At 37.5% G+C, this 26116-nt stretch overlaps 1 protein-coding gene across 1 annotated transcript in view; it reads right to left on the bottom strand.

Moving 5' to 3' along the window:
* Positions 1-24489, bottom strand: part of LOC308685703 (ethanolamine-phosphate cytidylyltransferase-like) — a 39474-nt gene extending 14985 nt beyond the window's left edge. The window contains exons 1-3 of the mRNA XM_081357665.1: positions 24226-24489; positions 11490-11578; positions 8279-8440 (exon numbers count right to left, since the gene is read on the bottom strand). Coding sequence (XP_081213791.1) covers positions 8279-8440; positions 11490-11578; positions 24226-24299 — 325 coding nt within the window. The 5' untranslated portion in view covers positions 24300-24489. The remainder of the gene's footprint in view (positions 1-8278; positions 8441-11489; positions 11579-24225) is intronic.
* Positions 24490-26116: the final 1627 nt, after the last annotated feature.

The following is a 26116-nucleotide window of genomic DNA, read 5'->3' as shown; positions in this document are numbered from 1 at the left end:
AAAATAGTCCAACGCCGTGGTACAACGAGCACACTCGGGCGTGAGCAGCCAGAAAAATGGAGCGAAACTGGAAGAAAACAAAACTAGAGGTATTTCGCATTTCATGGAGAGTTCGATTGCATACAGAGAGGCCTTAAAAGCTGCTAGATCTGCTTATTTTTCAAAACTATTAGAAGAAAATAAACAAAACCCTTGGTATTTATTTGAAACAGTGGCTAAACTAACTAACAAAAAAAATAAAAAATCCTCAACCCCAGACGTTTCCAAGCAACACAGCAGTAATGACTTTATGAACTTCTTTACTAACAATCTTTACAAACAAACCACACTGTTAACCCTTGCTGTAAAAAAAGGCCAAATTCTGACAATATCATACCATTTTCCATTAAAACAGTAATATACCGTATAAAACAAAAATAGCCTACAGGAATATACTGTGAATTAACAGTGCTCAAAATCGACACGCAGAGGCTGTTTTCCCAATCACACTATACCCTCATTCACTATTCCCTACATTAGTTCACTAATATATATATATATAGTCCCCTTGACAAAGTGAATGAAAAGAAGTGAGTGAACTGAGACACTGATGAACACCTGATAAGCAGAATCACTGAAGGACAGAGAAACAAGAACTGAAAAAAGAGAAACACAATAACTACAGTTGACTTCCAGCAACACTGAGTGTGAAACCAGTTTACAAACCAGTTTACAATTATTTCTTTCATACATGTACAAAAGTTCTTGTTGAGAATTAACAGAGATTTAGTTAATAATAAAACATTTTGTCACCATGATGGAGATCAGTATTTGCTTTAGTTGGTCTCTTGTCCCTTGACTTCATACCATTAATTTCTCTCTGGCTGCTGTAACAGTGAGTTTATAAAACACATTTGTTATGGCAAGAAAAAGTCAAGAGGAAGATGATCAGGTGTTTTTGACTTTTTGTGATGATGTCATAATTATCTTGGACTTGTTTGATTCTCTGGTTTTTCCTGCAGATGTTATTTGAATTTATGGGTATTTCATATTTATCATATATCTGTGAACTTGCAACATGAAATCACTATTTGTGTAATCAGGTCTTCTGAAGAAGATCAAAATCATATAGTGCTTTAAAACATTTTGAACTCCTGCTTATCCTACACACACAGACATCAACAATCAGCACATGAATCTCAACAATGGTGACAATCAAAAGTTTCATGTCGCAGTGCATGCTGGGTTCCAGGATAATATAAAACTCCCAGCATGCATTGCTGCATGAATAAAAAAAATAAAAAATATTGCCACCACTGTTGAGGTTAATGTGCTAAATTGTGGTATCTCTGTGTTTCTGAAAGACAGTGTAGCTTTGTTTTTTTTTTAGTTTAGCCTATGCATGATGTGTTAAAAAAAAATGAGTCATTGTTATTTATTGCTGTGGTTTCACAGTGGTGGTAATGTAACACTTTTGATTGAGGATTAAACTCTGAACGAGTGAGAATGAATTTCCTTAGTGAATGAACAGGCAATATGATGATTTTGTCATCATAATCACAATCACAATCATGCATAAACTGTGTGTGTGCACAAGTGTGACTTGCAAAAACAGCTCAAGCAGTGAAGCAAAAACTAATGTTTTAGCATCAGCAACCCAACTAAAGCAAGCACTGATCTCTATAATGGTAACTTCAAACCAAACATTTTTAATTAAACATCTTAATAACAACTTCTGTAGATGTATGCCAGAAATAAAGTCATACTGGTTAATAATAAGTGTAATAATGTGTAATGGCTGGAAGTCAGTTGTAGTTCTTGTGTTTCTCTATTTTCTGTTCTAACAGCAGGTGTTCATCACTAATGCTCAACAATCACTTACATATTCACTTAATTATCTCACTGCAACACTGTCTCAATGTTACTTTTACTCTTTGTAGTGTGGATGTTCCTGTGGGGTTGAAAGGGTTAACAGTGTAAAAAAAGTCACACCCACAAAATGTATTTTAACAGTAATATACTGTAAGTTATAAAACAGGTTTATACTGGCAACACTGTTGCCAGCAGTTTACTGTAAAATCTAGTTTTTTGAGTCACCGTTGTGCAGAAGAGTAGAGCCTGAGCTTCAGTCCAGGAGAAGATCTACAAACATTGATGATTTGCTGCGTGTTGCTTTATTTAACAGGCGGTGACTGTGTAGCTGCTGGTCCAGCGGGAATCTCTTTATTTGCAAAAGTTGTGGATTCAAATGAAATAAGTTCACAGTAATACTTTGCTCATGTTAGTAATGCTTTATACATTTTAGTTAATACATTTTAAATGACAGTTTGTCAATTTAGGTAGTCGGTTTCTGTAAGTGAAATTAGTTAACTCGAGTTTTAGTGCACTTTTACAGTAACATACTGTAGATTACAGTAAAGAACTGGCAACAGTGTTGCCAGTATTTTACTGTAAAAAAACCCGGTAAGGTCTAACAGTGCAATCTTTCATTTAAAAGTCATGTGTCTAGAATCTGTAAAACTGCATTTTTCCATCTTAAAAATATATCTAAATTACGCCATATGCTCTCATTGACAAATGTGGTACAAATTAGTTCATGCGTTCATGACCTCAAGGCTAGATTATTGTAATGCCCTACTGGGTGGTTGCCCTGCACGCTTAATAAACAAACTACAGCTGGTTCAAAACGCAGCAGCTCGAGTTCTTACCAGAACCAGGAAGTATGACCATATTAGCCCGGTTCTGTCAAAACTGCACTGGCTCCCTATTAAACATCGCATCAATTTTAAAATATTGCTGATGACTTACAAAGCACTGAATGGTTTAGCTCCGCAGTACTTGAGCGAGCTCTTAACGCATTATAGTCCGTCACGTCTATTACGATCTCAAAATTCCGGCCAGTTGATAATACCTAGAATATCAAAATCGACTGCTGGCGGTAGATCCTTTTCCTATTTAGCACCAAAACTCTGGAACAGTCTTCCTACCATTGTCCGGGAAGCAGACACACTCTGTCAGTTCAAAGACAGATTAAAGACATCTCTTTGACCTAGCTTTCACATAATACATTATAGACTTCTATAATTTAATGTTAGGCTGCATAGATTAGGTCAGCCGGAACCGGGAACACTTCCCAAAAATCCTGATGTACTTGTTACATCATGAGAAGAATGGCATCTACGCTAATTTTAGTGTCTGTGTTTATCCCGAGGTTTTCCTGCAGCCTGCCGGATCCAGGCCGTATCCAGATCTGACGAAGGACCTTTTGCCTGGACCGATGACAACACAGTGCTGAAGTGCCAACTAGTCTCTCCCTATGGAGGATCCCACTACCACTCTACAGATAAGGCGTTGTCGGGAAAATTCGTCTCACGGTCCTACCCCAAAGCAACAAATAAAATAAAATTCCTTATCAAATTTATAAGGAAAGACAAGTATTTTGTTTAGGCTTGGCTTGTAGGGAATTCCAAACCTGCGTATATTCTAATGCACATAACTATAGAACCCATTCTAAATGCTCATGTGAACGCCATCAGCGTTTCTCACAGGTTCGCGTTTAAAGTCTGTGTAGAGAGAATGGTGTCGTCTTAGCGGCCCCTAATTTAATAACAAATGATCGTTGCGACGGAAGCAAATCAATTAAAACTAACTTTAGATGGAAATAACTTAACTCTGCTGGAAAGCCGAAACAATCTCTGTTACCTTAAATTATACGCTTATCTCTGTAAAGCTTTGAGACAATCTACATTGTTAAAAGCGCTATATAAATGAAGATGACTTGACTTGACTTGACAAGATTGATAATATCAGGGAGAAAATTATTACTATGCAACCGTCTACTACAGTATCGCATCAGGCAGTGCATTGTAGTCTCCCTAAGGAAAAATTTGATTCATTCGTTGCTATTGATACTTTGCAGTCACGTGACTACCACGGATACCTGGCGGGCAACAAATGGGTATTTTCAACGTTGAGTCCTGTCTTTCTAGTAGATATCAAGTCTGTTAGCGAGCTAGCTGCATAACTATGGACTAGGATTAACTCCAAGGTAACTAAATTGTGTAAAGCAAACAAGTTTTTTTAAGATAATCGAGCAGTAATAATTCCTCCGTAAATAATCTAGCTCTACTGTTGGGTCATCTCTGGTTCTCATTGAAAATCATAGGTTGTTTTGAGGTTTGCGATATCTATCACACACTTCTGTTATTGTTGGCAAAAGACGGCAGCTGTTACTGTGCGTTCACACTGCCACCGGCGAGAGCGTCAAAGTGCCTGGAAATCATTCATTTTCAATTAATTTTGCCGCTCTCGCTGGCGGCGGTGTGAACGTACAGTTAGCCTAGCTTAGACTCATAACACAAACACCTGACTCGCCGAACCAGCTGGTGAATACTGGTGGTGTTGATTGACAAAACTACAGTAACTTAAAGACACGATTAATTACATGATCATACACCCATTGTATTCAATCAAATGTTGAAATTACCTTTGATGGTAATTTGCACAGACGTGTGTATACTGTGAAGGTTGCTTATCTCATCTGCGGTTAGTGCATCCAATTGCACAACAACTATCTGGCATGTCGTTTACACCTCAAAACACCAACTTTTGTATAGCAAAACTGGCGACCCTTGATTAGTTTACTGGGTTTCATTGCTGGAGAACGACGTTCTTGCCCGCCAGCCATTACTTGTGACGTCACGTGCAAAGTATCAATAGGAGAGGAAGAATTTACTAAACTTGTTAAATCATCTAAATCTACAACCTGTATGTTAGACCCTATACCGACTAAGCTACTGAAAGAGATGCTTCCAGAGGTCATAGATCCTCTTCTTAATATCATTAATTCGTCTTTGTCACTAGGATATGTACCGAAAACTTTTAAGCTGGCTATGATTAAACCGCTTTTTAAAAAAACGCAACTTGATCCTACAGAATTAGTCAATTACAGGCCGATCTCGAATCTACCTTTTCTGTCAAAGATACTAGAAAAGGCAGTATCCTCACAATTATGTTCCTTTTTAGAAAGACATGATATCTGTGAGGATTTCCAGTCAGGATTTAGACCGTACCATAGTACTGAGACTGCTCTCATTAGAGTCACAAATTATTTGCTCTTATCATCCGATCGTGGTTGTATCTTGCTATTAGTGTTACTCGATCTTAGTGCTGCATTTGACACTATCGACCACAACATTCTTTTAAATAGACTCGAACATTATGTTGGCAGTAGTGGAATTGCATTAGCATGGTTTAAATCATACTTATCCGACTGTTATCAGTTTGTAGCATTAAATGAAGAGATGTCTCATCGATCACAAGTTCAGTATGGCGTACCACAAGGCTCAGTACTAGGACCGCTGCTGTTCACTCTGTACATGCTACCCTTAGGAGAAATCATTAGGAAGCATGGCATTAGTTTTCACTGTTATGCCGACGATACTCAGCTCTATATTTCTTCACGCCCAGACGAAACTTACCAGTTCACAAAATTAACGGAATGCATAGCTGATAAAGCTAAAAAATGGGATGACTTGTAATTTCCTACTTCTAAATTCTGAAAAAACAGAGATTCTAATTATTGGACAAAACACTTCCACACGTTATAACCTAGAATACTGTATAACACTTGATGGCTGCTCTGTTAAGTCTTCGTCGTCGGTTAGGAACCTGGGTGTGCTCTTTGATACCAATCTTTCACTTGAAAGTCACGTGTCTAGTATCTGTAAAACTGCATTTTTCCATCTTAAAAATATATCTAAATTACGCCATATGCTCTCATTGACAAATGCGGAACAATTCATGTTCAAGTTCAATTCAAGTTCATGTGTTCATGACCTCAAGGCTAGATTATTGTAATGCTCTACTGGGTGGTTGCCAGCTAGTTCAAAACGCAGCAGCTCGAGGTCTTACCAGAACCAGGAAGTATGACCATATTAGCCCGGTTCTGTCAACACTGCACTGGCTGCCTATTAAACATCGAATACATTTTAAAATATTGCTGATTACTTACAAATCACTAAATGGTTTAGCTCCGCAGTACTTGAGTGAGCTCTTAAAGCATTATAATCCTTCACGTCTATTGCAATCTCAAAATTCCGTCCAGTTAATAATACCTAGAATATCAAAATCGACTGCTGGCGGTTGATCCTTCTCCTATTCAGCACCAAAACTTTGGAACAGCCTTCCTACCATTGTCAGGGAAGCAGACACACTCTGTCATTTCAAAGTTAGACTAAAAACACATCTCTTTGACCTAGCATACACACATACATTATAGACTTCTATAATTCAATGTTAGGCTGCATAGATTAGGTCACCTGGAACCAGGAACACTTCCCATAAATCCTGATGTACTCGTTACATCATAAGAAGAATGGCATCTACGCTAATTTTAGTGTTTGTGTTTATCCCGAGGTTTTCCCGCAGCCTGCCGGATCCAGGCCGTATCCAGATCTGACGAAGGACCTTCGCCTGGACCCGATGACAACGCAGTGCTGAAGTGCCAACTAGTCTCTCCCTATGGAGGATCCCACTACCACTCTACAGATAAGGCGTTGTTGGGAATTTGGTTTTGCGTACCTACCCCGAAGTGACAAAATAAAATAAAATTCTGTATCAAAATTTATAAGGAAAGACCAGTACTTTGTTTAGGCTTTGTTTGTAGGGAATTACAAACCTGCGCACATATATTGAAACGCACATAACTATAGAACCCATTCTAAATGCGCATGTGACCGCCATCAGCGTTTATCACAGGTTCGCATTTAAAGTCTGTGTAGAGAGAATGGTATCGTCTTAGTGGCCCCTAATTTAATAACAAATGATCGTTGCGACGGAAGCCAATCAATCAAAAGCTGAAAAATAACTTTATTAAAGAACCGCTATAAAGCCAAAACAATCTCTGTTACCCAAAAATATTATATTATACGTTTGTCTCTGTAAAGCTGCTTTGAAACAATCTACATTGTTAAAAGCGCTACATAAATGAGGATGACTTGACTTGACTACACAATATTAATCTTTTACATTGTAATCCTTTTATTTTTAATATTTGGCTAGTTTGTGTGCTGCTGTACGTGCGTCCCTGTGTGTGTAATAAGCATAGTGTACCGGGTTGTGGACCCACCTATAGGCGCACATTACTAACATGCTCTTTAGATAACAAAAAAATAATAATACTGTGCCATTGACTTTAGACCAGGTTTCAGTTGGTCAATGGCTCAGTCTATTTCAGTTTCCTAAAAATAGCAATGGTCCAACTATGCGCCTTAAAGGGTTAGTTCACCCAAAAATGAAAATTCTGTCAGTAATTACTCACCCTCATGTTGTTCCAACCATGTAAGTCTTTCGTTCATCTTCGGCACACATATTAAGATATTTTTGATGAAATGTGACAGAATTCTGACTCTTCCATAGGCTTCCAGAGTGACCGAAACTCGCCGACCCAGAATAGTTATTAAAAACATCGTTAAAATAGTCCAAGTGACTCCGTTGGCTCAATCTTAAGTATATCAAGCGACGAGAATACTTTTTGTGCGCAAAAACAAACAAAAATACCGACTTTATTCCACTATTCAATTCTTTCTCTCTGGGCCTCGTAGTGTTTTTGCGTAGCGCGTCTGTGTTGCACGTCACCACGTAGGCTCACAATTGGCCGAAGCAGGTCATGTGTGTGATGCGTGATGACGTGCGACACAGACGCACTACGCAAAAACACTACGAGGCCCAGAGAGAAGGAATTGAATAGTGGAATAAAGTCGGTATTTTTGTTTGTTTTTGCGCACAAAAAGTATTCTCGTCGCTTGATATACTTAAGATTGAGCCACTGGAGTCACTTGGACTATTTTAACGATGTTTTTAATAACTATTCTGGGTCGGCGAGTTTCGGTCACTCTGGAAGCCTATGGAAGAGTCAGAATTCTGTCAGATTTCATCAAAAATATCTTAATTTGTGTTCCGAAGATGAACGAAAGACTTACATGGTTGGAACAACATGAGGGTGAGTAATTACTGACAGAATTTTCATTTTTGGGTGAACTAACCCTTTAACACACACCTGGTTCTCAAACCAGCAGGCCATGGGCGCACAAATAGGCATAAATACATTTGCTATTTAAACAAAGTGGCACAGGACGTGAAAATGAAAACTGCGTCGGGCTGAAATTAACAAAGCACACTTGCGTCGCGCCTGGCGCTGCACTGAGTCAAATATATGATAGGGCCCAAAGACTTCTCTTTACTGACTTCATCAACACTTTAGCACAGGTTATTATGGTTATCATACTTAAGCTCTGACCTCCATGAACACAGAAATCACAGGTATATTTGTCCAGAGTCTCGAGCGTAGTCACGTATGGAGCTCCTTCCACGATCTCATCCACCCACTTGATGGCTCGCACCATCTTATATCTCTCCGCCTGAGTGAATACTGGAGGACCTTTGTGCTTAGAGATCTCATCTGCACACACAGAGAGAGAGAGAGAGAGACAGAGAGAGAGAGAGAGAGAGAGAGAGAGAGAGAGAGAGAGAGAGAGAGAGCGAGAGAGAGAGAGAGAGAGAGAGAGAGAGAGAGAGAGAGAGAGAGAGAGAGAGAGAGAGAGAGAGAGAGAGAGAGAGAGAGAGAGAGAGAGAGAGAGAGAGAGAGAGACTCTTGGTTTGTTCAATGATATCAGTTTTGATATCGCGTCTGATAATCCTGGTTTTCAAAAATATGAAATGAATGCCCATGTTGAGAAACTCTGATCTACAGGATCTGATTTACATCTTGCAATTCTGAATATATTTCTATTTATATCATGCAGATCTCTGACTTTATAATACAATTGACTTTATATCACGCAATTCTGACTTTATAAAATTGCCACTTTATATCATGCAATTCTGACTTTATAAATTGCAATTACAAATTTATATCACTCAATTCTGACTTTTTTTTAACACAGTTGCGACTTTATGTCATGCAAGTCTGACTTTATAACTTGCAATTGCAACTTTATACCACACAATTCTGACTTTAGAACCCAATTGCGACTTTATATCACGCAGTTCTTCTGACTTTAGAACACAATTGCGACTTTATATCACCTAATTCTGACTTTATAACACAATTGCGACTTTATATCACGCAATTCTGACTTTATATATAACATAATTGTGACTTTAAATCACGCAATTCTGACTATAACATGCAATTCTGACTTTATAACACGCAATTGCGACTTTATATAATGCAATTGTGACTTTATATCACGCAATTCTGACTTTATATCACGCAATTCTGACTTTATAACACAATTGCGACTTTATATCACTCAATTGTGACTTTATAACACAATTGCGACTTTATATCATGCAATTCTGACTTTATACAGTATATAACACGCAATTCTGACTTTATATCACGCAATTCTGACTTTATAACACAATTGCGACTTTATATAACGCAATTGTGACTTTATATCTCGCATTTCTGACTATAACACGCAATTCTGACTTTTTATCACGCAATTTTTTCTTTATAACACACAATTGACTTTAACACCCAATTGCGACTTTATAACCCAATTGCGACTTTATATCACGCAATTCTGACTTTATATCACGCAATTCTGACTTTATAACACACAATTGCGACTTTAAATCACGTAATTCTGACTATAACACGCAATTCTGACTTTATAACACGCAGTTCCGACTTTATATAACGCAGTTGTGACTTTATATCATGCAATTCTGACTTTATAAATTGCAATTACAAATTTATATCACTCAATTCTGACTTTTTTAACACAATTGCGACAATTGCGACAAAACACAATCATGTAAGTCTGACTTTATAACTTGCAATTGCAACTTTATATCATGCAATTCTGTCTTTATAACTTGCAATTGCAACTTTATATCATACAATTCTGACTTTATATCACGCAATTCTGACTTTATAGCACGCAATTGCAATTTTATATCACGCAATTCTGACTTTATAGCACGCAATTGCAATTTTATATCACGCAATTCTGACTTTTACTTTATAACACACAATTGACTTTAACACCCAATTGCGACTTTATAACCCAATTGCGACTTTATATCACGCAATTCTGACTTTATAACACAATTGCGACATTATATCACGCAATTCTGACTTTATAACACGCAATTGCGACTTTAAATCACGTAATTCTGAATATAACATGCAATTCTGACTTTATAACACGCAATTACGACTTTATATAACGCAATTGTGACTTTATATCACGCAATTCTGACTATAATGCAATTGCGACTTTAAATAACGCAATTCTGAATATAACACGCAATTCTGACTATATAACACGCAATTCTGACTTTATATCATGCAATTCTGACTTTATAACACACAATTGCGACTTTATATAACGAAATTGTGACTTTATATCATGCAATTCTGACTTTATAACACACAATTGACTTTAACACCTAATTGTGACTTAATATCATGCAATTCTGACTTTATAACTTGCAATTGCAACTTCATAACATGCAATTCTGACTTTATAACACAACTGTGCCTTTATATCACGTAATTCTGACTATAACACGCAATTCTGACTTTATAACACGCAATTAGGACTTTATATAACGCAATTGTGACTTTATATCACGCAATTCTGACTATAACGCAATTGCGACTTTAAATAACGCAATTGTGACTATAACACGCAATTGCAACTTTATAACACAATTGCGACTTTAAATCATGCAAATCTGACTTTTAATCACGCAATTCTGACTTTATAACTTACAAGTACAACTTTATATCATGCAATTCTGACTTTATAACATACAATTGCGACTTTATATCATGCAATTCTGATTTATAACACACAATTGCGACTTTATATCATGCAATTCTGACTTTATAACACACAATTGCAAGTTTATATCACTCGCCATTGATTGACAGCCTGTTGTTCTATCATGATCAAATGCATCATGAAAACAGAAAAAAGAAGCACCTTCTCATAGGATACACTCTTAAATATAAAGGTTCTTTATTGGCTTTATTGGTTCCATGAAGAACCTTTAACATCCATGGAACCTTTCCACCTCTTAAACGTTGTAAAATGTTCTTTACACTAAGAGAAAATTTTTATATTTTTATATTTTTAAGAACTTGTCTCTGAAAGGTTCTTTGGGGAACCAAAAATGGTTCTTCTATGGCATCCCTGCAAAAACCCCATATTGGAACTTTTATTTTTGAGAGTGTACGGCCAAGACAATGCTGTCGTGCACTATAATGTGTATATTTATAACTTAAATCATAAACTTAAAACTTAATTCACACACAAGTCTGCTTAAGTAATATTAAAACGTTGAGAACTAAATTGTGTCAGTAAATAATCAGAAATAATTCTGAGATTAATTGATCAAACACTGCCTGACACTGACACTACATGACTGTGTGTGTGTGTGTGTGTGTGTGTGTGTGTGTGTGTGTGTGTGTGTGTGTGTGTGTGTGTCCTCACCGTCAGTGTGCACTCCAACAATGAGGTAGTCCCCCATAGCCTTGGCTTGTCGAAGTTGGTTGGAATGACCATAATGGACCATGTCATAGCTAAGAAGAAGGGAAGACAGATGAAGGCAGATGTTAAGGAGGCTGGAAAGGTGGTAGCATTTGACCCAAGCCTATTGCAAAATTCTCTGTTGATAAAGTACACCTTGGGTGAGAGGAAACCTTATGATTAAAATAATTTTGATATCCACAAATAAATAGTTCACATTAGAAAGCGAAAACAAATCTGCAAATAAATTATGATACAGCTTATACTCATCTATCTATCTATCTATCTATCTATCTATCTATCTATCTATCTATCTATCTATCTATCTATCTATCTATCTATCTATCTATCTATCTATCTATCTATCTATCTATCTATCTATCTATCTATCTATCTATCTGTCTATCTATCTGTCTGTCTGTCTGTCTGTCTGTCTAACAGATTTTTGTTATAAGAATGTTCTCCAAATATTCAGTGTTGGTTCTGGGAACGTAAACAATGTCCGGTTTTCTAGACGTTAGAGGAACGTGTTTTAGAAGGTGTGATGTTCCTCAAACGTACTTTCAACTTAATAACATTCTAGGAACGTTGATTTCTAACATTCCAAGAACATAAAAATGTTTCCTGAATGTTAATATAATGTTATTTAAAGGTTAGTATGATGTTCCTGAAACATTCTTTCAATCATTCAAACACCAGCTGTGAACAAGCACTGAAAGAAAGAGAAATAAGAACACAAACTACAACTTTATTCAGACACAGCCTTCGATGAACTGAAGATAAAAGAAGACATTAAATGGCTCTGCTGTATCTTCAAGATCATGAGCATGAAATATTTACTACTGAAACTGGTTTGCCGTTTTCCAGCGCCCAAACTGCAACTGAGCTCTGCGTGTTTGATAGGGAGAATGCCATCACATGCAGCAGAAACCAGCAGAAACATGCAGCAGAAACCAGCAAAAACCACCAGATACATGCAGAAACATGCAGAAACCAGCAGAAACCACCAGAAACCAGCAGAAACATGCAACAGAAACCACCAGAAACATGCAGAAACCAGCAGAAACATGCAGCAGAAACATGCAGAAACCACCAGAAACATGCAGAAACCAGCAGAAACCAGCAAAAACCACCAGAAATATGCAGCAGAAACCAGCAGAGGAAGCACTATAAATTTGATGTATTTTTTACAGTATTAGTAATGGGAGTCTAATGAGGATCATAAAGTGCAACAATCAGATTATGGTAATGTGAAGGGGGGCGGGGGGACTGTCTTTCGTGTTCAAAGGTCTTACAGTAAAATACATTCAATACATTTGTTAGCTTTAACTTTGGAGATGTTTTATGAGATTCTCAGCAGAGCACATGCTAGTACTGAGGAAAGACTGAGTGACTGATTGACCTGGCGTCAGCTGATCAGACCTTTCATGTGGTTAATGCACACCTCGACATGCTTGCTTACTGTATTCTTCAGAGGTCAATCAAACCCATACACCAGACTGCCCTTCGTTTTACCTTAATCACATAACATGCTATTTATAGTTGTCTTCCTGAAGGCTTTCTCAAAGAGGAATCCACTGTCTTTGTGCTGACTAAGTGCTGACCATTGCTCAACATGGGCTTAATGTGTTCTTGAGCGTCAAACATTACCTGATCTAGGTCTCTGCGCTGGTCACGATATGGCAGGGAGGGTTAAATTACATTTCCTGAATTACATGCATCCTGACCATTCAGGGTTGGAGATGCACTTTTTTGTATTGTAAAAAGCGCTTTATAAATAAATGTGGCTTGACTTGACTTATTCTTTGCTCACAACAGCATTTAAAGAAAGATGTAAAGATGAAAGCATTTCACTAAAGATTAGTGAAAGATGAGTCACGATAAAAGATTTAAAAAACAAGCTAAAATGCCTTGGTTACGATTGCTTTTTCATGTCACATTTGCTTTTGTGAACACTATCGGGTCGGTTTAGGCTTTAGTGTAAGTGTACGTTATTTTAAAATGGAGCATTAAGATTAGACTTTTCAGCTCAGAACTCAACACTTATATAATTGGAGTCACATGTGAGCTTCGTTGAGAATTCAGAGTACATTTTTACAAAATGCTGTCAGCGTTTGTTTCTTCTTAGACAACTTGGTGGCTTGGGAGTTAGTCAGCATATTGTAGATCTTGTGTACAAATCTATTGTAGAGTGGATTAACGTTTCATCTCCCAGCCTGGTAAACTGCAGATCTAAGAACAAACTCTTAGTACAACTCTATGCTGAAAGGGCAAAGAAGGAGGCCAGGATTATTCTTGCAGAGAGTTATCACTCTCTCTTTACTCAGTTTGAGTCCTTGAAATCAGGAAAGCGCTACAGAATCCTTCTAGCGAATAAAAATGTGTTTAAGAGGTCTTTCATTCCGAACACTATTAAAATTCTCTACTCCCAATGGATCCAGAGGAGTGCTTTTAGGCAATTTTACCAACTCTAACCTCCGAAACAGTCAAGATATTAAGCTTACTGAAATGTTGTTAATAATAGCTAAAACATGTGAAATGGAAAGCAGACACTGATCGGAGACTTACAGCTGTGTACCCTTAGAGAAGATTGCATACTCAATGAGAAGCAGGGGTGAATTATTTTATAAAATCTGGAAACCCTTTTTGAATGATATAAAAACAGTGCCACATGACTTGAGTTGATAAAGTAGATTTTCTTGTTATTGTGTTTTTTGTTGTTGTCTCCTTTGTGTCTTGTCTGATGTTTGCTATTGTTATTGTATTTGAAAAAAAAGCTAAATAAAATTTTCAAAAAACTCTCAACTCCGCAAGCGATTGATAAATGACAGTGGCATGAACTGTATTTTTATATCTATGTAATGTGAATCTGTCTGTGTTTTTTGTCCTGTGTTTTTATCTTTGTTTTACTATAGTACTGTCTGTATAGTTATTTTATGTCCTGGTGAGCCAAAGATACTTCTCCACCTTGGTGGACAATAAAGAAATACAATACAATACAATACAATAGTTTTACTTAAATGTTTAGATTTGTTTAAATGGTTGTCATAAAAGAAAAAACACCATATGATTTGCTGTAACAGCACGCTTTCCCATGGTTTCTTTAGCATGTACTGGTGCTCTCATCTCCTGATTTATCAGTCTGTCAGTCTGGGTTACTCTGTGATACTCCTTCCTTCGGCCCAGTTCCTCCATCGGATCCCTTTCCTCGCCTGAACACCCGGACATCGAGACTGTCCATCTCGGTGTTGACCCCTGGCTTCGTCTCGGGTTCGGGCTCTCAGGTTTCTCTGAGGTCTGTCTGAGGATACGATCTCCATTCTCCAGGCTTCAACACGAACCTTAGAGAAGATCTGCGCCCAGATTTAACCAGCATGGTACATGCCAACGCTATCTCACGACCAATGATTAAAAGGTGGCTAATTCATACGATCTTACTCATACGATTTGTCTAAACCCACGTGATGGGTAGGTTTAGGGGCGGGGTCAGTGGTCGGTCATACGTACGAATTCAAACGAATTTGGCAACTTGTAAAATAAGTACAAATTAGAAGCTTGTTCAGTGCCTAAAAGTAAAATGTGGCGCACTTACTTCAACCTGGCTTGTTGTCTGTCCTGACATTTCTGGACGATCTGAATATAAAAATATCTCTTTCAGGGCCCGTATTTATCAAGCTTCTTAAAGTGCCATTTTAGTCTTAAGTGCTGAGATTCATTGAAAGTACTTCTACTTTCAAACTTAAGAATAAAAGCAAGTTGTCAAATGGCTTAAAGCTAAGAATCACTCTTAAGACAGCTCGAGACAGTCTCTCAATTCTTTGCTCACAACAGCATTTAAAGAAAGATGTAAAGATGAAAGCATTTCACTAAAGATTAGTGAAAGATGAGTCTCGATAAAAGATTTAAAAAACAAGCTAAAATGCCTTGGTTACGATTGCTTTTTCATGTCACATTTGCTTTTGTGAACACTATCGGGTCGGTTTAGGCTTTAGTGTAAGTGTACGTTATTTTAAAATGGAGCATTAAGATTAGACTTTTCAGCTCAGAACTCAACACTTATATAATTGGAGTCACATGTGAGCTTCGTTGAGAATTCAGAGTACATTTTTACAAAATGCTCGCAGCGTTTGTTTCTTCTTAGACAACTTGGTGGCTTTGGAGTGAGTCCATTTTAGTCTTAAGTGCTGAGATTCATTGAAAGTACTCCTACTTTCAAACTTAAGAATAAAAGCAAGTTATCAAATGGCTTAAAGCTAAGAATCACTCTTAAGACAGCTCGAGAGGTCTCTCAAGACTGTTTCTGAAATGTTTGACAATGAGCAGTTGATCAAACGCTATCGTTTGGACAGAACATCTTTCCTCATCTTTCCCAGCGCTGGTTAATGTTGCGTTTATAACATGTTTCTGCTGTTCAACTCATTCAGCAAAAGAAGCGCTTTTTTCTCCCGCCGGTTCGGGTTTCTTTTGGAATCCATGTTGGCTGATTATATCATAAAATCTAGCTTATATATCGACGGTCCAGTTAACAGCACGCCGGTTTAAAATTTGCATTTAAGAAATGGTGGAAAATGTGCTTATCTTTCATTTTCCATAATATATTCTCTTGAAAATTATTTATTGTCAAATGTGTGTTGAATGTAAACTCCTCTTAGGAATTATACCATTCAATGTGAATTTATCTGAGAATATTCTTAAATAAGGAAATCTATTCAGTGCCTATGTCCATGCCTATATGTGGTCATCCAATATCCCGTTTGTGAAGTGTCGTGAATCATCTCTAAGACTGACACTCAAGATTTAGTCCTAGACCTCACTTAAATTACAACTGAGATGCTTGATTACTAACTTTTAAGCGCAGATTTGAGCCAAGAATTTATTTTACTCTGAAGTCAATTCTTAGCAGTGTTCTTGTGAGTAATATATCAGAGGCTTGATCGAATCTGAGTAATAATGGTGGCATAAAACTGAAGTGTCCTGAAAGCAAAGTGAATACTTCATCAGTTTTCTGAAAACATCTGACAGAAAGCCATTCTCCTTCTCTCGGATATCTGTGAGGTTCAGCCACAGATGTTTCTCAGTCAGCACTAACTAAGAACAGGGAGACTTCAGATTTCAATAGCAATCTTTTTGAGCAATCTTTATGAGCTGCATCTCGAAAATCAAATACATGCTATTTGCTATATTAAAGAAAGCTAGTTGTGTGGGTTATTTATTGTTGGGTAATTAAGTTATAACCATTAATAAGTTAAAGGAGTAGTTCACTTCCGAATTGAAATTTCATGATAATTTACTCTCCGCCACGTCATCCAAGATGTTCATGTCTTTCTTTCTTCAGTCGAAAATAAATAAAGGTTTTTGAGGAAAACGTTCCAGGATTTTTCTCCATATAGTGACTTCAATGGAGTCCAACGGGTTGAAGGTCCAAATGTGAGTTTCAGTGCAGCTTCAAAGTCTGTATTATCGATCCCAGCTGAGGAATAAGAGTCTTATCTAGACAAACCATCCGCCATTTTATAACAAAATAAACATTTACATACTTTTTAACCACAAATGCTCGTCTTGCACGTCCACGGCTTCACGCATTACCTAATCACGTTGAAAGGTCAAGCGTGATGTACACTGTTAGACCTTACCAGGTTTTTTTACAGTAAAATACTGGCAACACTGTTGCCAGTAATTTACTGTAATCTACAGTATGTTACTGTAAAAATGCACTAAAACTCGAGTTAACTAATTTCACTTGCAGAAGCCGACTGTCTTAAATTAACCAACTGTCATTTAAAAGTATTAACTAAAATTTATAATGCATTAATAAAGTGAGCATAGTATTACTGTGAAATCTTTCATTTGAAACCACAAAAATGTTTTGATAAATAAAGAGATTTCCACTGGATCAACAACTACACAGTCACTGTCTGTTAAATAAAGCAACATGCAGCAAATCATCAATGTTTGTAGATCTTCTCCTGGACTGAAGCACAGGCTCTACTCTTCTGCACAATGGTGACCCAAAAAACAAGATTTTACAGTAAACTACTGGCAACAGTGTTGCCAGTATAAACCTGTTTTATAACTTACAGTTTATTACTGTTAAAATACATTTTGTGGGTGTGTCTTTTTATCTTACACTGTTAACCCTTTCAACCCCACAGGGAAATCCACACTACAAAGAGTAAAAAGTAACATTGAGACAGTGTTGCAGTGAGATAATTAAGGAAATATGTAAGTGATTGTTGAGCATTAGTGATGAACACCTGCTGTTAGAACAGACAATAGAGAAACACAAGAACTACAACTGACTTATAGCCATTACACATTTGTACACTTAGTATTAACCAGTATGACTTTATTTCTGTCATACATCTACAGAAGTTGTTGAGATGTTTAATTGAAAATGTTTGGTTTGAAGTTACCATTATAGAGATCAGTGCTTGCTTTAGTTGGGATGCTGATGCTAAAACATTAGTGTTTCTTTTGCTGCTTGAGCTGTGTTTTTGTGCAAGTCACACTTGTGCACACACACAGTTTATGAATGATTGCGGTTATGTTGATTATGGTGATAAAGTCATCATATTGCCTGTTCATTCACAAAGGAATTAATTCCTACTCATTCAGAGTTTTATCTTCAATCAAAAGTGTTACATTACCACTGTGAAACCACAGCAATAAATTACAATTACTTATTTGTTTAACACATCATGCATAAACCAAAAATTAACAGAGCTATGCTGTCTTTTAGAAACACAGAGATATCACAATTTAGCACATGAATCTCAACAATGGTGGCAATATTTTTTTATTATTCATGCAGCAGTGAATGCTGGGAGTTTTATACTATTTTGGAACCCAGCATGCATTGCGACATGAAACTTTTGATTGTCACCATTGTTGAGATTCATATACTGATTGTTGATGTCTGTGTGTGTCTGAGACAACCAGGAGTTAAACATGTTTTAATGCACTATATGATTATGATATTGTCCAGAAGACCTGATTACAGAAATGTTGATTTCATGTTGTAGATTCACAATTAAATATACTAAATATGAAATACCCATAAATTCAAAGAATATATATAGGAAAGATCTGAATATCAGACATGTCCAGGATGGTTGTTAAACAATCTCAAAAGCCAAAAATAACTAATCATCTTCCTCTTGACTTTTTCTTGCCATAACAAATGTGCTTTATAAACTCACTGATACAGCAGCCAGAGAGAGATGAATGGTAAGCAGTCAAGAGACAAGAGACCAACTAAAGCAAATACTAATCTCCATCATGGTGACAACAAACTTTATTATTAACTAAATCTCTGTTAATTCTCAACAAGAACTTTTGTACATGTATGAAAGAAATAATGTTAAACTGGTTTGTAAACTGGTTTCACACTCAGTGTTACTGGAAGTCAGTTGTAGTTTCTGTGTTTCTCTATTTTCTTTTCTTGCTTCTCTGTCCTTCAGTGATTCTGCTTGTCAGGTGTTCATCAGTGTCTCAATTCACTCACTTCTTTTCATTCAAGTGGACTATATTAGTGAACTAATGTAGGCAATAGTGATTGAGGGTATAGGGTGTGATTGGGAAAACAGCCTCTGAGGCCCTGTCCCAAATGGCACACTCCGGACTTGTGGACTTCCTCAGAGTCCACACTTTGGTGACGTCATGTAGTGCAGACCTATAGGGCCCTTGGCGCGAGTCCACGAGGGTGCATTGAGAGGTATTTTTGGGACAGACTTGATCAGCACGCCGGAAATAACGGGCTGTTTTTTTTTTTTTGTTGTTGTTTTTTTTTTGCATTACAATGAAAATACAAAACAATGAACATGTGGGGATACAGAGAAAATGAAAGTAAATAATAACAGTAAATAAAATATTTTTACAATTTATATAAAACTTGTTCTATAATACAGGATATTTTCGAAGCTCTTTTATTGGAGGGGATTTTTTGAAGTGAAGAATAACTGTAAATCATAAGCAAAAAATTTGCAACTAGGTTTGAATTTAAGGTATCTTGCTTTGTGAATATGATATTTACCCATCGTACAGAAAAAGTTTAATATATCATCTAGCTTTTTATTTTCAGAGAAATCAGAGTGAAAAATAACCTTACTGACAGAAATACAGGCCTGGTTGTTGTTGGACAGGAGAAATCACATTTTTTGCGCTCCAACGTCTTATCTCCATGTCAACTACACAGCCTAATTTTACAGTTCTATATTTTGATATTGTGCATATCACTTGGGCATTAGACAATAGATACACCATGCTTATTTAAATGATGTATACAGTTGTACATAATAATACATAATGTTCCATTTGAACTAAGATTGCAATTTTAAAACATAATGAAAATGTGCATGAGTTTCAGATGAATTTACAGGTTTCAATATTCATACTATGTTTACATATGACTCAGTAAAGCCCTGCCATTATTTATTTAATGAATCATAATGCGATCGTATTATTAAACGCGCTATTATTATGTTTGAGACATCAACCACTGGTCGATTACCATAATGTTTGTATAAACTGTAGGTAACCACTGATAAAATGTACATTTAGGTCATAAAAAACGTAATATTTTCTTCTCAGCCATGTCAACAATTATCCGCTAGTGAAATCTCCTCCCATCTGTTGTCTGATTGGCCTTTCGCAAGGATTCCTGGGTAGTTAAAGTGCGTGAAGCCTGCTTCTATGCGGGCTTCGCGGAAGACCGCTTCAAGGGCACAAAGGGGGTGCTGCTGAGCACACTTCAGAGCGGTAAAATGCTGAATGGGACAGCCTACGGACTCGTAGACTCAGCGAGCACGCGCAATTCAAGTCCACGAGACCGAAAGTCCGCATGAAGTGCGCCATTTGGGACAGGGCCTGAGTGTCGATTTTGAGCTGTTAATTCACAGTATATTCCTGTAGGCTATTTTTATTTTCTACGGTATATTACTGTTTTAATGGAAAATGGTATGATATTGTCAGAATTTGGCCTTTTTTTACAGCAAGGGTTAACAGTGTAGGCGGAAGAACCGACCAGTGTTTACAAAGCCAACGTGCAAAGACAAAGTCAAACGGCATTTACAAAACAAATAAATAAATAAAAGTTAAAACAACAACGTCAGTAAATTATCAGGAAATTTAAATTCGGAAGTGAACTACTCCTTTAATAGAGGTCCCTCTCAATGCACTCTACATGCTCTTCATTTCCATTGAATAGATGCAGTGATTTTTTCAGCTACGCACCAATATTTAAAAATTACATATCGTACACAAAATTTAAGTCTGTATACCAGAGGAACCGGTATACTGTAAGTCACCTTCATTTATATAGCGATTTTACCAATATAGATTGTTTCAAAGCAGCTTTACAGTGATAATAGGAAATTACAGTAATAGAGATTGTTCTAGCTTTACAGCAGCTCTAGAATAAAGTTATTGTCCAGCTAAAGTTAGTTTTGATTGATTCACTTCCATTGCAAAGATCATTAGTAATTAACTTGTCGCTAACACGACACAGTTTTAACTGAAAACTTTTAATGCATTCTGGCCGTTCATCCACACAACAACAGTGTTTGGGGCTCGAGAACTCAAACCTTGAAACAGGGTCCATCCAAGGCGCAAGTTTAGATTTTTAAAAAAAAAAAATTAGCATCTCCGTGTAAACTTAGAAAACGTGAATCCGTGAAAACGCCGATACTGACTGGTACACCAACCAGCACAAATCCGTGTCTTTCAGGACTTCAACTTGCTATATACCTGCATGTCCACCATTGGCACATAGCCATTTAGGACTTCAGGACCTCCATGATGAGACAACGAGGGAGATGGGAACTTTGGCTAAGCCTGAGATGTTGGTGAAGTCAGAGATAGCTGGGTTAGTGATGTGTGCTGAAAAAAAGGACTGTTTCCAGGACCATGAGATCTCCTGGTGTTGATCCTGGAAAAGTGTAGTCAAGTCAAGTCACTTTCACTTGAAGCACTTCCGCTTTAAACTCATCACCGTGTGTGCAGTTTAACAAGCGTTAAGCGCAGCTTGAACTTGACCAAAGCCCAAACACTCAATGCGTTTACCTTGAGGGGCTTCCCATTTTTGTGCATATCCGATTGGAATCCGATGATATTTAGTAAAAACTTACATGAAATGCGATTTTTACAAATCCATTTTGAGCCACATTCATAAGGGGTTTAAAATCCTGCATGTCTGGAAATCCGTTTCAGTCTGACCGCTCTGATCGGATTTCACATGGTTTATGTCACTTTCTCACGCCTAGTTAAATGTAAACATCACATGTTGTTAAAGGAAACATGCTTTAAAGGCCCCCTGAAACCAAAATGTATGTTTTTTTAGCTTTTAGTATGAATATGTTAGCCTTAAAGTTATGAATAAGCTGGTGTGCTCCAAAACAATGACAAAAATTGCATTTAGGAGATATAAGCATTCAAAACTTACTGTCTCTCACTTCCGCTAAAATGGTTTAGGGATTTTGATGACATCACCGCGCACTTCAGCTTCTCATCACATCTTCTGTCCAATCAAATGCTCTCTAGAATCTAAAGCTCCGCCCCCTATGCTATAAACACCACCTGACCGAAGCGAGCGTTGACACACAGAGCAATATGGGTGGGAGTGTGTGTTTCGGTTGCTCAAACGCTCGAGTTTGTCCCGTTTTCCAACCGTACGTTGGTTAAGAATGAAATTCTTAAATTTATGAAAAAGTCTAGAATTGTCTAGAAAAAGTCTAGAATGAAAGTCTAGAATGTATTTGCTTCTACTATTGAATCCAGCGTATCATCAGCGCTCGAATTCGCTTCCATGGTGCCGTCAAGTACGACTCGCAGTCTGTGAGGGAAACTAAACGCTATTGGCTGTTTGAAAAGGGGGAGGAGCCATTCAACATGTCCAACCTTTCAGTGGAAGTTACGTCAACGCATCAAACAAAGCTGCGCGATCCAAGGCACTTCAGTGGGACTTAAAAAGGATAGTTCACCCTTAAAATGAAATTTTTGTTTGTTTTTCCAAACCATGTACAATTTTCTTTGTCCCGTTGAACACAAAATAAGATATTTTGAAGAATGAGGGAAACTGAACAGTTCTGTTGCACCATCCATTGTATTTTTTTTTTTTACTACTATGGAAGTCAAAGCGGCCTGGTTACAAACTTTCCTCAAAATACTTTCCTTTGTTTGAGGCAATGAATCGTGATTTCATACGGGCTTCAAACAATCGTCACACCTGGAAGGTGCTTTAGTTACTGACGCAGCGCCACAGAGAAACAGCATCATCACAATCTCTGTCCGACTGTGACATTCTCCTATTATGCAGTGAAGGGATTTATGGGAAAAACAGTCAGGTGTGGGGGGTGGGGGGGTCTGTGTTTACACTGCCTCTCATTGGTGCTTCATTCCGCTGTCTAATATTCTGGCATCCCAAACATTCGGCAACATACGGGGATAAAAACCATCACACAGGCAGACAGAAATGGCTGGAATTCTGAAAGAGAAAGGCTCAATAATCCTGTTCATCATGCATTGCACATGAATCCAGACACCTCTTTTCAGCCACACACACTCTCACGGTTTAATTAATCAGACACAGCCTGCTTTTAGAAAGAAATAATATACTAATATCTCAACTTAGACACCCAAAACCAAAAAGCACGTTAGATAGCGAGCTTATTACTCCACGTGTGTGTTCTGGAACATGTGTTAGTGTGCATATATGAGAAACTAGTGTTTTTCAGTGTGCTACTAATAAGTGAAACTTACAATAAATCCAACAAATAATATTTTCAATATAATCATCACTATTGTTTTTGCTGTTATTGAAGCAGTTATTGTTATTAAAACAAATATGCACATTTTCTTCTCACTGCATTGGTCAGTAGTTTGATTTCAGAGCAGAGAAAACTCCATGAAGTCAGCAGAGATTTCAGTTCACATAAAATCAAAAGTCATGTGAAGACTCCCAATATCATGTTGTATTGGAATCTATTAACCTCACAGGGAAATCAACCTTCATAGCATTCGTCTATTTAACTGCATGAATATAGCCTACTATTACTCTTAGTAGGGTCTCAAGTCAAGACATTACATATCGGTATATATTAGGGATGCAAGATATATCGGCCACCATATCGGTATCGGCAGAATATGTTTGTTTTTAATGTTATCGTTATCGGCCCAATAAGAAAATTTGTCCGATATATTAAAGCCGATAAATAATGTGTTATTTCCTTCAGCTGAGACACTTCAGATGCGCACTGTTCAACATGATGATTTTGAATTGCTTGAAAGATGATTGAAATCACTTCAATAAAGGAAAATACAGTAAAGTGCAACAGTTAAGTCTGTCAAATAGGCTACATAAAATTATAATGAAAGCATAATAATATATATATATATATTAGGGATGCACTGACATGAACATTTATATATATATATATATATATATATATATATATAAATGGATTTATGGATAAATGGACTTATAAATATATAAGTAATATAAATGGAAACAGTAAAAACTTCTTGAGCATTCAACGTTGAAAGACTTTATATTAGATGTGTTGCTGTGTCAAATCTATAGTCCGGTCACATTCTCTTATTTCAGTGTGATCAGAGTCGTGGGCTCTGGTGTTTCTCCTGCAGAATCAGATATATATGCCAGTATATCAGATATATGTATGCCAGTATATCGCAGTATCTCACTCACCATCCATCGCACCAGACGCGCACCGCGCGCCTCCTCTTCTCCGGACTGATCACATGATGCCCGTTCTTCATCATCTCATAAAGCCCTGTTCGCAAGCACTAACCAACGACAAAACACTGATAATACACTATATAGGTATTCAGTGTGTGTTTCAGGACCGGGAACCCTCCAGGATAGCCGGCTTCTGCATTAAACGATGGTGACGCTGTAATAAGAGACAACGCCTCCTCGACCGGCCAGCAGAATTACGCATCGCACTACAGTGAAGGCTTTCTCATGAATATTAGCCATGTGAGGTGACGTGTGGCATAATTAATTTGCTGAAAGGCTGAGAGGCGTGGGCGAATGAACGAATCCTGCTAGTCATGGCGTTGCTCGTGAATATTAATTTGCGTGCTGCATGCAACGTCAGCACGACCACATGTATATTCATGTACCGCGCCTTTGCAATAGTAGGGTTTGTGAGATCGCTTCTTGGGAAGTGGCGTCATATGGCACGGGCTCGTACGATAAGCGACATTATACTCTTACATAATCCCATCCCAGCTCTCGTGTCATGTGACCAGTTGAAATCTATACCAGCGGACTGTCTCTGTGTCTGGGACACGCGTCTCGTTTACCATACAGGATAATGAACAGTGCACGAGTCGAGTTAATATTAAATTATGACTCGAGCCCTAGTGTTTTTCAATAATAATGATTGTATTATTATTTTAAATTTTAGTGCACTTTTGTTGGCCTTAAAATGCTCAAAAGCTCTTGAAAATGTGCACACATGTTCTCCTATGCTTCTGATCTGTGTTGGTGTTGTTTACATCACCAAATTTTAAAGGTGCTTTATGGTAAATGGACTGCATTTATATAGCGCTTACAACAGACCTATGGCCACCAAAGCGCTTAACATTTTGCCTCACATTCACCCATTCATTCACTGACGGCCCATCTAAAAAAATTAGCATATTAAAAATGTGATATCAACTCATCATCAATAAATCAACTCATCAACTTACAGTGTGCAAGTCTCCTCACATTCCATTGTAAATTGCGCTTGTTCCTGTTGCGTGTCCTCAATCTGGCAACCCATCGAGTCTGAGGAAGGAGGGGGCGGGGGAACAACTCTCTGATATTGTAAATTTGGACTGCAGTACCCATTTCAACAGCTAGTTGTCAATCTCACATACTGCACCTTTAAATTTAGTAAATTTCACCCGGTTGATGGAAAAGTTTTCTTAAAATGCCTTCTAAAAATCTGAATAATTTGTTATAAATAATTATTCAAAGTATTTTGAAGTGCCCACGATAACAATACCGTGCATCATGTTCATATCATCGTGATGTATATCGTATATCGTCACATCTACTTCCCTATTACTGTATTAGGTAAAAAACAGCATGTAATAAAAAGAAGTATGTCTGAATTCACTCAAAAGAGCAGGAAAAAGCCCCCGGATGCAGTAGCACCTCAATGCAGTACACAAGATCCGAGGGGAGGAGTCGGATCTTATATAAGGGGTGGAGATTGGTAGGTTTAGGGGTGGAGATGGGTAGGTTTAGGGGTGGGTTTAGGGATCAGGGGGTGGAGACGGGTAGGTTTAGGTATATGTAAGGTGGGAGGAGTTGGATTTTATCCAACTCCTCCCCCTGGATTTTATGCTCTGCATTGAGGACCATCTCCCCGGATGACCTACTTCTGATGTGTGGATATGATGGACACTTTACTATCCCATGAGGCAACAGGAGAGGATTTGTGAACATTAGTGAAGCGACACAAGTACGTCCAGATTACATTCATATCATATGACACACATTCATTTCTTTTAGAAGTTGTGAAGTAATTACTTATTTTAAATAAGTACCTACTCAAACTATGCTTTTTAGTAAGCATCAGTAT

This window comes from Scardinius erythrophthalmus (genome assembly GCF_964197995.2).
Source record: "Scardinius erythrophthalmus genome assembly, chromosome: 1".
NCBI classification, from domain to species: domain Eukaryota; kingdom Metazoa; phylum Chordata; class Actinopteri; order Cypriniformes; family Leuciscidae; genus Scardinius; species Scardinius erythrophthalmus.
The sequence above is the reverse complement of the archived record's forward strand: the minus strand, read 5'-3'. Positions and strand labels throughout refer to the sequence as shown.